The 16,013-nt window shown below is 34.7% G+C and overlaps 1 protein-coding gene across 1 annotated transcript in view; it reads right to left on the minus strand.

Annotated features, from left to right (window-relative positions):
• tmtopsb (teleost multiple tissue opsin b) overlaps positions 1-16,013 on the minus strand; it is a 39,636-nt gene that overhangs the window by 9,763 nt on the left and 13,860 nt on the right. The window contains exon 3 of the mRNA XM_051098836.1: positions 6,172-6,405. Coding sequence (XP_050954793.1) covers positions 6,172-6,405 — 234 coding nt within the window. The remainder of the gene's footprint in view (positions 1-6,171; positions 6,406-16,013) is intronic.

The raw sequence follows: 16,013 nt of genomic DNA on the forward strand, positions 1-16,013 counted from the left end.
ACAAACATCTTGGATGACAAGGGGGTGAGTAAATTATCTGTAAATTTTTGTTCTGGAAGTAAACTTCTCCTTTAAAGTAGCCCAATTCCACAGGAACTACCTGCCAACACTGCTCTTACTTGAAAAGAAATAAGGTGAAAAACAATCAGATTTGTATGCTAGTTTGTTTGTAACTAGTTTCTGGCACAGAATATATATATTTTTTTAAAGATAACTACTTCATATCTCACAATTCGGTCTGTTTTCCTTACAAGTCAGAAATGTGAGATATTAATTCACATTCTAGGAAGAAAAGTCTAAATGTGACATATGCTGTATATACTCACAACTGAGAAAAAAAAGTCAGAAAAAAAGCCACTTTTTTCCTAAATCTTTTTTTCAGATTTGTGAGATATAAACTCAGGATTGCAAGAATAAAAGTCAGAATTGTGAGATAAAAAGTCTTTTTGAGTTTTCTGAGAATGTCCTGAAATATATATTTTTTAAACTGAATTCAAGATATTTCCACTTATTAAAGCACACAGCTTTACTTGTAATATATTATTAAGAATATATTATTAGGGGTGCACAAGTTTTTTCAGACTGGTTCTTATGAGAGCACCTGAAGATTTGGTTTGGTGCTCACACTGAATATGCAAAATAATTATTATTTTACCAAGAGGGATCATACAAAATGCATGTTGTTTTTTATTTAGTACTGTCCTAAAAAAGAAATTTCGTATAAAAGACATTTACATATAGTTCACAAGAGAAAATAATAGTTGAAGTTATTAAAAACGACCCCATTCAAAAGTTTACATACACTTGACTCTTAATACTGTGTTGTTACCTAAATGATCCACAGCTGTGTTTTTTGTTTAGTGAGTCCCTTGTTTGTCCTGAACAGTTAAACTGTCCGCTGTTCTTCAGAAAGGTCCTTCAGGTCCCACAAATTCAAATTGTGAATTTGAACCCTTTCCAACAATGACTGTATGATTGTGAGATCCATCTATTCATGCTGAGGACAACTGAAGGACTCATATGCAAGTATTACAGAAGCACAGATGCTCCAGAAGGAAACACGATACATTAAGAGCTGGGGGGGTGAAAACTTTTGAATAGAATGCTTAAAGGATGTTTTTACTAGAAACCAAGTCAAAAAAAATCTTTTTGTGGTGCAATTTACATGTGCTTTTGACCCTTATAGCCAATTAATGAACAAGGGAGGTTTTCAGCATACTGATGATTCCCTTAAGTGCCCTTAATAAGGGGGAAACAGTGAAATGTGGCAGAAAATTCCTTGCCTCCCAGAAAAGAGAAAGAGGAAGCAGTAAATGTAATTACCACACAGCATGACAGCTCCTGAACCCGAGCGGTATAATAGTACTATTATTTACTTACGGGCTTGGGAACTTCGCAGTTCTTTCGCACTCCAAAACTCACTCTTTTTTAGGTACTCTTCCATTTTCCGCCGTCTTTCAATCTCCGCCGGTCATATCGACACATGCCGAGTAGATACTTGAATCTGTACAGCACTTTAAGTCTTCAACTCGCCTCAACTCACAGTTTCCATGGTTACGGGCTGGGAGGAATTGAAGACTGAAAATGACATACAGGTGACTGGTGTCTCCTCCGACAGGCAAAACTAGTTTCTCCAAGTCTTCATCTCCGGGTCTTATCGCAAGCAATTGTTTGGAGCAGAAGCTTAAACTTACACAGAAGAGAAGTGCACAGATATTACAAAAACAAGCTGTTCACATGTACACAAGTTCAGAAATACAAATAAAATGTGCATCTTGTATCACTTTGATCATATAAGAAGGAAAAGTTTCTTTGAAAACTTTCTACTACTTTCGGCGAACATATTCTCAACACAATCCTTGAACAAACACAAAAACCACAGCACTGAAAGAAAATATTTACTCAAATGGTTTGTGCATTCTTCCAAACACTTGAACATAATTGCATGCATAACTATTTGATTGTTTTGTCCAGCCATACACTACAATAAAAGCTGGAATAAAAATCAGCCATCAAAGCTAGGATGGATTTGAAAAGCCTAGGCTTTATGAACACACACCCTTAAAAAGATCTATAAATAAAGTAAATAATGCTAAAAAACACCAATAATTTACGTGATTATTGTAGTCTTTTTCAGTTTCAGAAAAATAAGTAATGCATCTCAAAGCAGCATTTCTATTACAGGTTTGTTGGATTAATGCATTTTTATCTCAAATGGGATAAAAACATGGTTTTGTGATTCAGTCCTATTTTCCCTCTTCCCAGATACACTGGTAATCAAGTAGTTGCATTTGCTAGTTTAATTCAAATTGTTGTTTTAGTAGCTTAAAATGATCAGTTTGGTCATGTCATGAGCATTCATATGCTCTTTTCAATAATTTAGCACTTTGCTTTACACAAAATGTACATTACTTATAGAAACGTACAAACTTATTACTGAAAATGCATATAAATGAAGAAAAAAAGTGTACACCAAACACATTTCAAGCTGATATTTAAAGGGATAGACCATGCAAAAATTGAAGATACCATCATTTACTCAACCTAATGTCTTTTCATGTATTTTTAAGAACGCTGAAAACCAAACAGACCTTTAATGTATGGACAAAATGAGACACATTTATTACATTTTTAATGTTCTACAGGAAAAAAAAAAGGTCATACAGGTTTGGAACGACATGAGGTTGAGTAAATAATGACAGAATTTTCATTTTTGGGTGAATTGCCCTTTAAGAAGTCTCAATATCTAATTTTAAATCCTGGCATCTTGACATTTTAAAGTTCAGTCAGACAGTACATTTGCAAAAATAACCGGATGAATTCAGCTAATAAGAAACCCATGCAAAATGTTGCCTTAACTTCCTTTTTTTTAACACTGAGAGGAAAAGCATAAGCTGAAAGAGAAACTGGAGGTTATCAACCGAGTACAAGTCAAAACTCAGTGAAAGAAAAGGCCGAATCCTTATTCACTTCTTGTCCTCGATGAGAAACTGAACCTCACAACCTGATCTTAATATTTCATCTTAATGAATTTTTCAAATGGTAGTTTAAATAATGCGGCCTGTGGATGACAGCCTTGTAATATTTCAATACATAACTCATAAAAGGTTATAATTTTATCTATAATGGCTTGACTAGATGAACTGAGTGGCCTTGATAGAATCTTATGAACATAGTTTAACGTAAGCTACCTAGAAATTACCTTTTTCGTTTGTTTCAGCTCACATTTTGGACCAAAATAAATTAACACAATCCCTACATTTCACATTCAAAGGTGGTTTTAAAATTCTTGCCAACGGCAGAGAAAAAACTTTAATTAGTTTGTTGAATACGTTTTAAAATAAGGTGTTGATAATGTGCTTTTGGGAATGACACTCCAGCTGAAAACCTTATTAAATATGAGACATCTCAAGCAATCCTGCAGTTAGTGTGTTCTTTTAAAGAAAAACGTGAGATTATATTTGTTAAAGACTAAATATAGTAAAGAATAGAATGAGCTGATTATACAAATAAAGTAGAAACCAAAGTATATGGACACTTAAGCCATGCTTAAATTGAATTTACATACATTAGCTAACAAAATAGCAACTAAATAGCAGTAAACTATGTTTAACCTTTTCTCAAAACTGACATTATACTTTTCTTAGTCATTTTTGCAACCACTGGTGACTTTGAAGGTCAATTTTAACATAACACACTTCTTCCTGTAAAATGTTAAGCATAAAAGTATGTGCTTTTTTTGCTATCATCTATTTTTTTTTGTGATTTAAGCATTCAAATGCTGCATTTGCATGCACATAAATACGTGATTTTTTTCCCAAACATGGCAAGGCCGGGATATCTAAATTGCTTCAAAAAATCCAGGTTTTGGCTTTGTTTTATTAATGTTTTTCTACTTGCACTCTACTTGATGACTGGCAAGTAGTTTGACCAATAGCGTGCAGACATTGGTCATAATTGACCAATCATGGTGAGAAGGTAGGATCTACAGAAATGGGTAAAACACTACAAATACACATACATTTGTAGGTTTTTATTTGTTATTTTTTCCAACTTCCATTTTATTTTATATCAAATTACAAGTTATTTCACTTTTTAATTGTTCTAGGCTGTATTTTAATGGTTAAATTAAAAAATATTGCTCAAAAAGCATAGTTAATTGAAACCATGAAACTTAATTTAACAGCAATTTATTTATTTAGTTTAACAAAAATTTAGGGCTGTCAAAAGATTAATCGTGAATAATTGGATACAAATTAAAAGTTTGAGTTTGAATAATGTATGTGTGTGTACTGTGTGTAATTATTAGCCTATGTATATATAAATACACACAAATTAATGTATATATTTAAGAGAAATATGTTATTTATGTATAAAATATTTTTATTTATATATAATATATATCATATTAAAATTATAATAAATACATATACTTGTAAATATTTCTTAAATATATACATGAATGTGTTTGTATTTATATATGCATAATAATGACACACAGCACACAGACACATATATTAGGTAAACTCAAACTTTTATTTTGTATGCAATTAATCGCGATTAATCGTTTGACAGCCCTAAAAATTACATATTTAGAGGGCTAAGAAACATGTGTTTAATATGGCTATGAAATATAATTTTTTTTCTGAAATTCACTTTTATTTTTATCAAATTCTGTTTCCATTAATTTTCTGAATTCCATTTTAATAGTTTAATTCAATATTCACATTATAAATATTTTGTACATAAATAACATATTTCTTTTAAATATATACATTAATGTGTGTGTATTTTTATATACATAATAATTACACACAGTACACACACATATATTAGGCAAACTCAAACTTTTATTTTGTATGCGATTAATCGTGATTAATCGTTTGGCAGCACTAATTATTTTATTTATTTAACACTGTTTTTGTTATTCAGAAATACTGTGTTGTGTATTTACATTTTTCTGGTAAATAAATTCTGGTGAATATTTTTTCTGGTAAATATTCCTTGAAAAATATTGTTTTAATTATAATCATTAGACCTACATTAAGCCTTTCACAATTTCTTCAAGTTAAACCAAACTTTTATTTTGGCGGGTTGCTGTAAACAATTGTAAGTTTCTATTTGTATATGATATGGCGATACTTTTTCTTAAAAGAAAGGTAAAATTTTCATAAAGTGACACGCAGCTCTAGAGATGATGTTCATGTGTTCATGTACTCATATGTTGAGGTGGCATTGGTTAAATACACTGAGAGCGTAATGCATGCTTCAGTATGTGTGTAATAGACTATGGAAGGCGTTACATACATGTTGTTTACACTTGAAAAATCAGCGTGTTAACATGTATTTAGCACATAAAATATGTGTATAATGTGTGTTAAATACACGTATTTTACGTGTCCAGGTTTTAGCTTTGTGTTCCTACTGACATGCTCTCTACAGTTACATTATATATAGGGCCCTATGATTTCCGTGATGCAGAAAATGGGGATGAAATCCAGTCATAAAAATGGAATTTACTGTATAACGTGGAACACAGAATTTGACAAATTTCGGATGAATAAATTAAAAGTAGGTCAGTACAGTTAAATCAAAATGCAATATGGATTAGTGTCTGTGAAAATTAAGCTGACTGTGAAAATGGCGCAGACGCGTGGTTTCGTTTACTATGGAAAGCCAAATAGTTCAAAAACAAGTTAATTTTAACACATCAACAAAATACATGTATTTAACGCATATTATACATAACATGCTGATTTTTCAAGTGTAAACAAGTGAAATACGTGTTAAATACGCGTATTTTAAGTGTCGTTGAAAATGTGCTTTTGAACCTTTTGGCCTTCCATAGTTCATACACACATACTGAAGTGTGCGTGAATATATAAGTACATGAACACATGAACATAATCTCTAGAATGGCTTTGAGAGTCACTTTATGAAAACTGTGCCATTTCTTTTGAGAAAAACTATCAATTTTACAGGTGTTCACAGCAACCAAAATAAAAGTTTGTTTTAACTTGAAGAAAATGTGACAAATATATTACTTATATGATAGTTATTAAATTATTATTAAAACATTACTTAAAACATTATATAGTAACCTACATTCACTGAAGATCAAATAAGCATAGTATCTTTGCACATTAAAACTGTTTTTCTGTTAGCACCCACCTGTTTGTTCATGAAGATGTAGATGATGGGGTTTATGACGGTGCTGCTCTTGGCTAACAGAGAAGGAACGATGCTGGCCGCTGGTGTGACCAGGCCGGGACGTCCGAATGTGGCCAGCAGGGCCATAACCCCATAGGGCAGCCAGCACAGCAGATAACACACCACCATTGTAACCACCATGAAGAGAACACGCTGCTCCCGCTTACGACTCACCGCCGTATTGATCCTGCTCATCTTTGCCATTGTGATGAGGGAGAGGAAAAGCAAGGGAAAGAGAAATAAGAGACGTGAGAAACATGGCATCACAGTAGACAGCTGCGTCACTGCTTCTTTAGCCAAAGTAATAAAACTGTATATGCAGACATTTACATTAAATGCCTGAATGAACGTTTTGCATATAGCTTCAGGCCAGCTGGGCAGAAATGGATACAGCCATGAAATCGATCACTGTGGCCTGTAATAGACCCTTAAACAAAACAATGGGCGAACAGAAGGTCCATTACACGTTGTAGAATTGCCTACTGAGCATGATGCACCATTTTCTCAGTGTTGTAGCACTTTGTCTGACGGCTGCTAAGTGCTCTCTTGGTGTAGGCAACCAAGAGCTGAGAGCTGCTACTTTGGCTGAACTTTAGTCCCTGAAGTTTGTTGCAGTGATGCTCTGCAGTCATTCACTCTCAGGCTACAAAGTAAACTCACTTCAAAAAGTAATTTTCTTTATCATTTCCTCCCAGAATTTCTATGGAATAACAACCTTATTTACACTGTTTAAAAGTTTGGGGTCTTTTTCTTTTAAGAACATACTTTTATTCAGCAAGGACACATTAAATTTATCAGTAACACTTTACAGTAAAGTTCATTAGTTAACTACTTTAGTTAAAATGACTAAGATTGAACAATACTTCTAGAGCATTTATTAATCTTATCTAAATGCATTATTACAATTGTGCTTGTTAACATTAATTAATGCACTGTGAATTTACATTAACTAACAATACACAACTGTTTTCACCAACCAACATTAACAAACATTAATAAATACTGTAATAAATGTAGTATTCATTGTTTTTACGTGTTAGTTCATACATTGGAACCTTGTGTTACCAATTTATCAAAAGTTACAGTAAAGACATTTAGAATGTTACAAAATAATTCTATTTCAAATAAATGCTGTTATTTTGAACTAGTCAAAGATTCTTAAAAGAAAGCAACACTGGAGTAATGACGGCTGAATGCCGGCTTTGCCATCACAGGAATAAATTAAATTTTACAATAAAATCAGATAGAAAACTGTTATTTTATATTGCAATGATGCAATTACATTGAAGTTGTGAGAAATTGTACTTAATAGTACTGTTTTTACTGTATTTCCAATCAAATAAATGCAGCTTTGGTGAGTATAAACTTATTTGAAACACATTTGAAAAATCTTACAGATCACAAACTTTTGAACAGTTATAAAAAATATGTATATAAATATATATAAAATGTATATAATCATCCCTGGTTAAAAACATTTCTATCAGTAATTTATGTGATAATTAAACTAAAGTGCTACTTTGATCCAGTTAATGTTACACACAACAGTAATAACACTATGCAACCCATGTCTAAAATGTTTCATACCTACAAATGTATTCAAATCAACATTATTTCAAATGAAAATAGTTTTTTTTTTTTTCCAAAAAGTTTTTTCTATATGATATATATATATTGATATAAATATTTAACATACAGTTTGGTCGCATGTTGGCAATTATCTTTCACTATTTCTTTTAGAAAATAGGGTACAGAAAACATTTAAATAAATATTAAATAATATTTGAAATAATTCAAGATATGTTGAAAACAAGTATTAATATCATACACATTTGTGACTCTGAACCACAAAACCAGTCATACTGTATTGCACGGGCATATTTGTGGCAACAGCATTTTTCATTTATGCCAAAAATCATTAGGAAGTTAAGTAAAGATCCTGTTCCCTGAAGATATTTAGCAAATTTCCTACCAAAATTATATCAAAACTTTTTTTTTGATTAGTAGCATGCATTGCTAAGAACTTCATTTGGACATCTTTAAAGGCGATTTTCTCGAGATTTTCAATTCCAAATTTTCTAATAATTGTATCTCAGCTTTCAGATGATTTATAAATCTCAATTTCACAAAATTGACACTTATGACTGGTTTTGTGCTCCAGGGTCACATTTGTGCTTTAAACAAGTATATTCATCTTTTAAAAGACATTAAAGTTTTTTTCTTTACTGTAAAAGAAGGCAAAAATACTCAAATCACATTATTCCAGATTAAAAAATAACCTGTCAACATCACTGATGTCAAAACAGCACTGGTTCTCACATGTATGTGACTGCCATTCTGAAGACTCTGACAGCAAAAGTCAGTGACAGTTCTGTGTTGTCACACAAATAAGCAAAATTATTAATGAAGACGGATGGAAGAGTATGCACTGGGAATTAAAATTAAACTATTAAAATGTGAAGAATTCCCCTTTAAGCCACATTCCATCATATATAAGTTAATGATCAGAGTCATACAGTACTTTGAATTATATCCTAAGTTTACAAAAAAAGAAAATTCTGTCACTAATTACTCATTAATTACCCTCATGTCATTCCAAACCCGTAAGACCTTCGTTCATCCAAATTAAGATATTTTTGATGAAATCCAAGAGCTTTCTGACTCTGCATAGACAGTAATGCAACTGACATGTTCAAAGCCCAGAAAGGTAGTAAGGATATTGTTAAAATAGTCTTGTGTTCCAAAGATGAACGAAGGTCTTAGGGGTGTGGAACGACATGAGGGTGAGTAATTAATGACATAATTAAAATTTTTGGGCAAATTAACCCTTTAAATTACCATATGAACATGTCTTCCTCATGGGTCTGTACTTCAGAAATGTAACTGCTGAAACCCTGGACCCAGAGGAGCATAATTGTGCTTTGAATAAGAGCTAATTAAGAGCAATGGAGTGGAACATGTGCGGCCCTTTCTTCACAGGCGGTCCTCACAAGACACCCTCGTCTTCACCGTCCACCTAGAGCAGAAGCCGCAACTTGACAAATTATTACTTAGCAGAATGTCAGATCAATGTCAAGTTGCTAATAGGCTCCCCATTGAGTTGCACCACAGTTTTCTGGGTCTTTTTTTAGTGGTCACATTAAAAATCAGTCCTATATGCAGAGAAGGGCAACACTCAGGGATGCAGGCTGCGAATAACACGGACTGCAAGGTGTGAAGGCCTGCGGGGGTGTAAAGTCATTGCAGCAGACATCACTGGAAGCCACAGCACATCTGCAGACGCACCACCAATTAGGAGTGAGAAGAAGATGTGACGGCTGCAACGCTGAGGTGGGTGGATGCAAAAAAGGGCAGTTCGTACCCCGCAAGACATCCACAACTTCCACCCAATTGAAGTTTGATTGACAGGTGGAAACTTCATGGTCACATTAAACACAAGGATGCCATACAGAAGACGGACAACCTCAGATGTGAATCACAATAAGAAATAACCTGTGTAGGTGTGTGTCTGCTTTCCGTAATCCTCAAATGAATTCCAGCAATTACAGCACAACTTGTGATGAAACATTATTGCTGGGGAACAGCAATTATGAGCAGTTATTTAAAAGTGCCGAGATGCTAAATGGATTAAACAAATAAACTGTGAAATTAGGACAGAAAATAAGCTTTGGGAACATTAGAATAATCACATGGAGTGTGAAAGCATAACATTCAAAACCTTATTACCATAAATAAACATTTTTTTTCTCTTAAAGACAAGATTGAATAGATTAAAATCTACCCAAATCTGATGACATCCAGAGCTGTCAAACTTCTAAAATGCACCTGGAGAGTTGCAAACTGCAAGAGTCTGCATCGGTTGCATCATTAGAGCAGGCGAGTGCATGTAAATCCAGGCATGCGTTACACATCTAACCCCGATGTTGTGGTGCTATTGTGGTAATGAGACTCTCCCCTCTGGGTGCGTGTGAGCCCTGCAGTCAGAAGGTGGCAAACCTAGCAGGATGGAGCGCTGTGAAGGAGATGCTAATGCGCGTGGCAGCTCTCGTGGCTGTCAGAGAGCGTTTGGTCAGGGAAGATCCCTCGGGTATGTGGGTAGGTGGACGTGAAACATTCCTAAATGCCGTGTGGCTGCGATCGCAGCTAAGACCTTTAAAATAAACTTTGTCTCTTCTGATCCTGGTAAAACAACAGTGTTCCTTTGAAAAAGGATTGTGGGTAAATCTTTCAGTTCTCCGGTGAACCTGATATTCTGCTGATCTGGTGGAGGGTTAAATTCTGAAGACTTAAGCAAGATGACAGACCTTAAAAGTTTTTCTACACTGCTGAATCTTGAGTTCGGAAGTTCGTGGCCAGTGTTGAACGTGATGAAATGTGGATAAAACTGTTCTGGAAAATGGTAAAAAACGTCTTTTTATAAAGTTGTAAGCTGCATGCAAAAACATAAAACACAACGGGCTTCATTTATGAAACGAACGTACGACAGAAAATTCGGCGTACGATCGTTTCTACGCAAAATTTGGAATTTATCAATATGGACATGAGCAGTGGCTATGATCAAATCTCATGCTCTGAACTAGTCTACTTGTATAATTCTATAATTTACAGTGCCTGATCTCATGACGAAAACATACCTGTGGGAACGTTTTCACAAGATGCGAAGTACATACCGCCATGTATATTTCGTGACATATTCGATGGGAAATGTCCACTGAGTGGCACTAAAAGAGTGTTTGTTTTTTCCCCCCGGAACAGATGAACGTACATATGGTACGTTTTATGTGACGTTGGTTTTGTATGCGTCACCGCATTTCTGACTTCAAATATACATTTTAAAATAAGGTACCATCTATACTACACCTAAACCTATTTGATTGTATAAACAAAAGCGAATGTGATGTAAAAATACAATTGCAAGCATGCCATTTTAGCTTGTTTTTCAAGCTCTCATCTTTCAGGTGTTTCATCGTGAGTTAGGTTTTTCACAGGATTCGTTCCCAAGGATTACACATCCTAAGTCTATTTTTGTGCCAGCTGAGCTATCGAGTAAGCTTGTTACATCTGGAAAGCACAAACATATGAAGCTGTGTATGAAAACGATTACAAGTGCTCACTGTTTTACTGCCTCTAGTGGACATTTCTGTTGAAAACTACAGTGATATGTACCTACTGATGTGTATTACGCATCTCACAAAAACATTTCCACAGGTACGTTTTCATCATGTGATCAAGTAGAAAAATGTTCAGAAAATTTCTGAAAAATTTCTGGAAGTTTCCGAAAATTCCCATAATCTTTTGAAAGTTTCCAAAATTTATGAAAAGTTTTCTTAAAGGGGACATTGAATGCAATGTGTGGACACAACCACTCTAAAATGATAAAAATCTATTCACTCCTTTTTTGTAATCTCCAAAAAACCTAAGCTGTCTCAGTTATCAAGCCGTTTAGATTTCTGAGTAGTATGATGTCATATTGTTCAGGCTCCGCCCACGACCGCAGATATACATGTGTATGTGGTCCGCCATTTTTTCTGTGCTCGAACAGCTGTAGTTGGATGTAAAAATCAACATAAGTATCCATTTTCTCCCGACATCAGAGTCAGAACGCAGCAGATTAGTTTTGTTTTTGATGATAACGCGTTAATGAATACACAAAAAACGGAAGAGGGATTGGAGTGAGCAGTAGCTCATTAGCATTTAAAGAGACATGCCCCGGAACAGGTTGCTGTGAACAGACAAGGTAAAAGGGTGTCGTTTTGCATCACTATTAAGGATTTTTAACCAAAGTATGTTACAGACATTTCATGAAGGCCCTAAAGACCAGCTTGTGGAAGAGAGAGAGATGAGGAGAGGATCAGGAAAGGTCTGCGAGTCAGAACTCAAACTTGGGACACCAACAGTGCAACAGTGCTGTATGCTGGTGCACTGCCTAATCAATATCGAGGCTTATAAATGATCGTGAATATACAATATACACTACCAGTCAAAAGTTTTTTAACAGTAAGGTTTTACATCTTTTTTAGTCTCTTCTGCTCACCAAAACTGCATTTATTTGATCCAAAGTATAGCAAAATCAGTAACATTTTGAAATATTTTTACTATTTAAAATATGTTTTCTTTTAGAATATATTTAAAAATGTAATATATTCCTGTAATTTCAAAGTAGAATTTTTACCATCATTACTTCAGTCACATGATCCTTTAGAAATCATTCTAATATTCTGGTTTGCTGCTCAAAGAACAGCACTTCAACAGCAGAATTTTTGTAACATTATAAATGTGTTATCATCACTTTTGATCAATTTAAAGCATCCCCACCCCCCCAAAAAAAACAACTCCAAGCTTTTGAGTGGTATAGTGTATGATGTTGTACTCATGTACTCAACTGTATTAAATATTAATAATAATAATAATAATAATAATAATTCTTGAACAGCAAATCAGCATATTAGAATGATTTCTGAAGGATCATGACACTGAAGACTGGAGTAATGATGCAGAAAATTTAGTTTTTATCACAGAAACAAATTACATTTTAAAATATATTCAAATGGAAAACAGTTATTTTAAATAGTAAAAATATTTCAACATTTTACTGTTTTCACTGTACTTTGGATCAAATAAATATAGGCTTGGTGAGCAAAAGAGACTTCTTTAAAAAACATTACAAATCTTATAGTTCAAAAACATTTGACTGTTAGAGTATTAATTTCATACAAGAGGCTATTACTTGCTATCAGTCTAAGAAACAACAGTTGAACAGTTTAGAAAGATATGTCTGAATGTTTGCATGAAGTTCATGCACAAGTAATTATCATCAAATCAATTCTCTGAGCATGTTATAAACTACAGTAACTGTCACCTCACTTCAATTATGCATCTGTTTAATGACAGACATGTAGTAATTAAATAAAAACAGCATTAATCTAGCGATTGTACAGCGGGCCCACACACAATCTGCACCCACAGAAGATTTCTAGAACTGGAACACCCTTCATTGACAAAGTTCTACACATCCACCAACCTTTCATGCTTGATTAATAAATATTCGGGCTAATTTGATTATGTTTTCAGCTACCAATTATAGAGTAGCACTCTCAGCTCCAGTTAACGCATTTTACCATGCTAAAATCCATTCTGCAGATTTCCCCATAAATCAACACAGAAAATAATCCCCAGATCCCCTCTGGGCCTGTTAATCACTAAAGCCTATAATGAAAAATTTTATTTGTCAATAAAACTCTGACATTTATGACATCGACATTACGCCATAACAAATATTTTTCTGTGCATCCCCACAGGAACCTCTTTAAGAACCTCTCCTCTACATTTTAAATAATTAATAAGAATAGAGAAGTGCAGGTTCCAAAGTTTTGTACTCATGTACTCAACTGTTATGAATAAATAAAATACATTAAAAAAAGTAAATAGTAAGAAATAAGAAAACATAAATCAGTCAAATCAACACCAGGATTTGCAATGAGTAAAGTAAAGTAATAGGAGGGATTTAAAGTAGCTGCCAGTAAAAATCCCTCTCTCTTTCTTTCTCTCACACACACATAAGTGAGACACCATAAGTAAGTAGTGAAAGAGAGTTGATAGTTGAAAGGCGGATGACTGGAGTGACAGATGGAACAGCGAGTGAGAAGCACAGAGCAAAGTCAAAAACAGACTTAAAGAAAGTCAGTCGGTGAGAGAGAAGAAAGGGGATAGTACAATATACGGATGAGGAGTAGAAGCTGAGTGACAGAAAAGAGAAGAAGAGATAAAACTTCAGCCTAGACCGACCCATTTCAGTGAAATAGGCCCAGACCATCGTCTTCTCATTGATTTGGGGCATAACCTGATCCGTCGTCACCCGCACTAAACAAATACAGTGGACTAGATCATTAAATCTCCTGTCTGACAGGTGGGCAGAACAGTTGTGAGTACAGCTGCTTAAAAAGCTCCCAGGAGAGAGCTATGCTTCACTTTCTTTATTGCTCCCAGACTCCCTCTATTCTTTAAGCAGCTATAGTTGCTTGTACAGCATGCATAAATCAATGCATATAAGTAAACAGTCCAGCAAAATAAGTTCACATTCATGTCTGCACTCTATTCTCTGCCCTTATTTAAACCGGCGACGAGGGTGTGTTCAGTAATACAAACACTCCTTCCACTGCTAATCTCATTTTCTGTGTGTAATCATATCTCTCTATTTGTCATAACACTCTAATGAAATTTAGTGTCCACTAATTATAGACTCTAAACAAACCCAATAAAATAGCAATGATATAAATTACACGAGGAAACAGCCCCGCTGTTCAGAAAAATCCCTGAGGTCCCACAAATTCTTTGGCTTTTAAGCATTTTCCTGTATTTAAACCCTGTCCAACAACGACTGTATGATTTTGAGATCCATCTTTTCACACTGAGGACAACTGAGGGACTCATATGCAACTATTAGAGAAGGTTCAAACACTCACTGATGCTTCAGAAGGAAAAACGATGTATTAAAAGCCAGGGGTGAAAAGTCTTGAACAGAATGAAGATGTGTACATTTTTCTTATTTTGCCTAAATATCATATTTTTTCATTTAGTACTGCCCTTCAGAAGCTACAGAAGATACAGAAGATACTTGCATGTTTCCCAGAAGACAAAGTAAGTTAAATTTACCCTGATATTCAAATTGCAAATGTTTTCACAAAGACTAAAGAAGTGCAAGTAAGTCAAACGCTGTTTACAAACAAAAAAGTACAATGATGTCAGACGATTCTGAAGTTGTAGAAGAAAATGAGATGAGTTTTTCGCCATACTCTACCTTTTTGAGCCATAGTACACAGACGATGAACTTAGACGTGATTCGTAGTGTCGCGGACGTGCATCCCAGAGCCTGTGCTACACAAGCTTTTCTGCTTTTTCGAAAACAATGACCGACTGTTTTGCTAAATAAGACCCTTCTTCCTTGGCTGGGATTGTTTAGAGCCCTTTGAAGCTCAATTAAACTACATTTTGGAAGTTCAAAATCTGGGCACCAGTGAAGTTTGCTTTCCTCAAAAACCATAATTTCTTCACGACTGAAGACAGAAAGACATGAACATCTTGAATGACAAGGGGGTGAGTAAATTATTTGTAAATTGTTGCTCTGGAAGTGGACTTCTCCTTTAAGAACTGCTTCCAACAAGAACTGCTCCACAACAACAATGACAAAAACGGCTCTAAATAGCACAAGACAGAATATGACAACACAGCACATTTTCAGAATTGTCTCGTAACTTTCTCTTGCAGGAGTGCAGAGTAGCATTTCAGCAGTGGCTGTATTAAGGAGATGTCACAACAGAGTTTTGTTGAATTTTCTGATATCTTGAGGGTTGTCTGTTCTGTCTGAAACAAACGGTAGATGGGGAAAGACTGGGAGAGAGATGGGTGTCCAATCCTGATCTGAAGAGCCAATTTCCTGCAGAGTTTAGCCTCAATCTGCACCAGCACACTTGCTTGGAAGTTTTCAGTAATCCTGAAAACCTGGTTCAGAAGTGATTAATTAGGAATGGAGCTAAACTCTGCAGGCGGAGCGGAACTGGACCCCTGGTTAAGAACTACCCACTAGTGCTGTCAGCATTTAGCTTTTATTCATCTTAAAGTTCATGTCTTCCATATTTAGAGTATGAAAGTAGCTTTTATAACATCTGGTCACTTAGCCTGGAATATCAATTCTCCAGAATGGACTTGTACGTCACTGACAGTGTCTTTTGCAGACTAATTAAGTTGTCTAAGTCAGCTAAGTCAGCAGGCTCAACTTCAAAACAAAGAAAACAGAGACAGCAGCT

This window comes from Labeo rohita, chromosome 24 (genome assembly GCF_022985175.1).
Source record: "Labeo rohita strain BAU-BD-2019 chromosome 24, IGBB_LRoh.1.0, whole genome shotgun sequence".
NCBI classification, from domain to species: domain Eukaryota; kingdom Metazoa; phylum Chordata; class Actinopteri; order Cypriniformes; family Cyprinidae; genus Labeo; species Labeo rohita.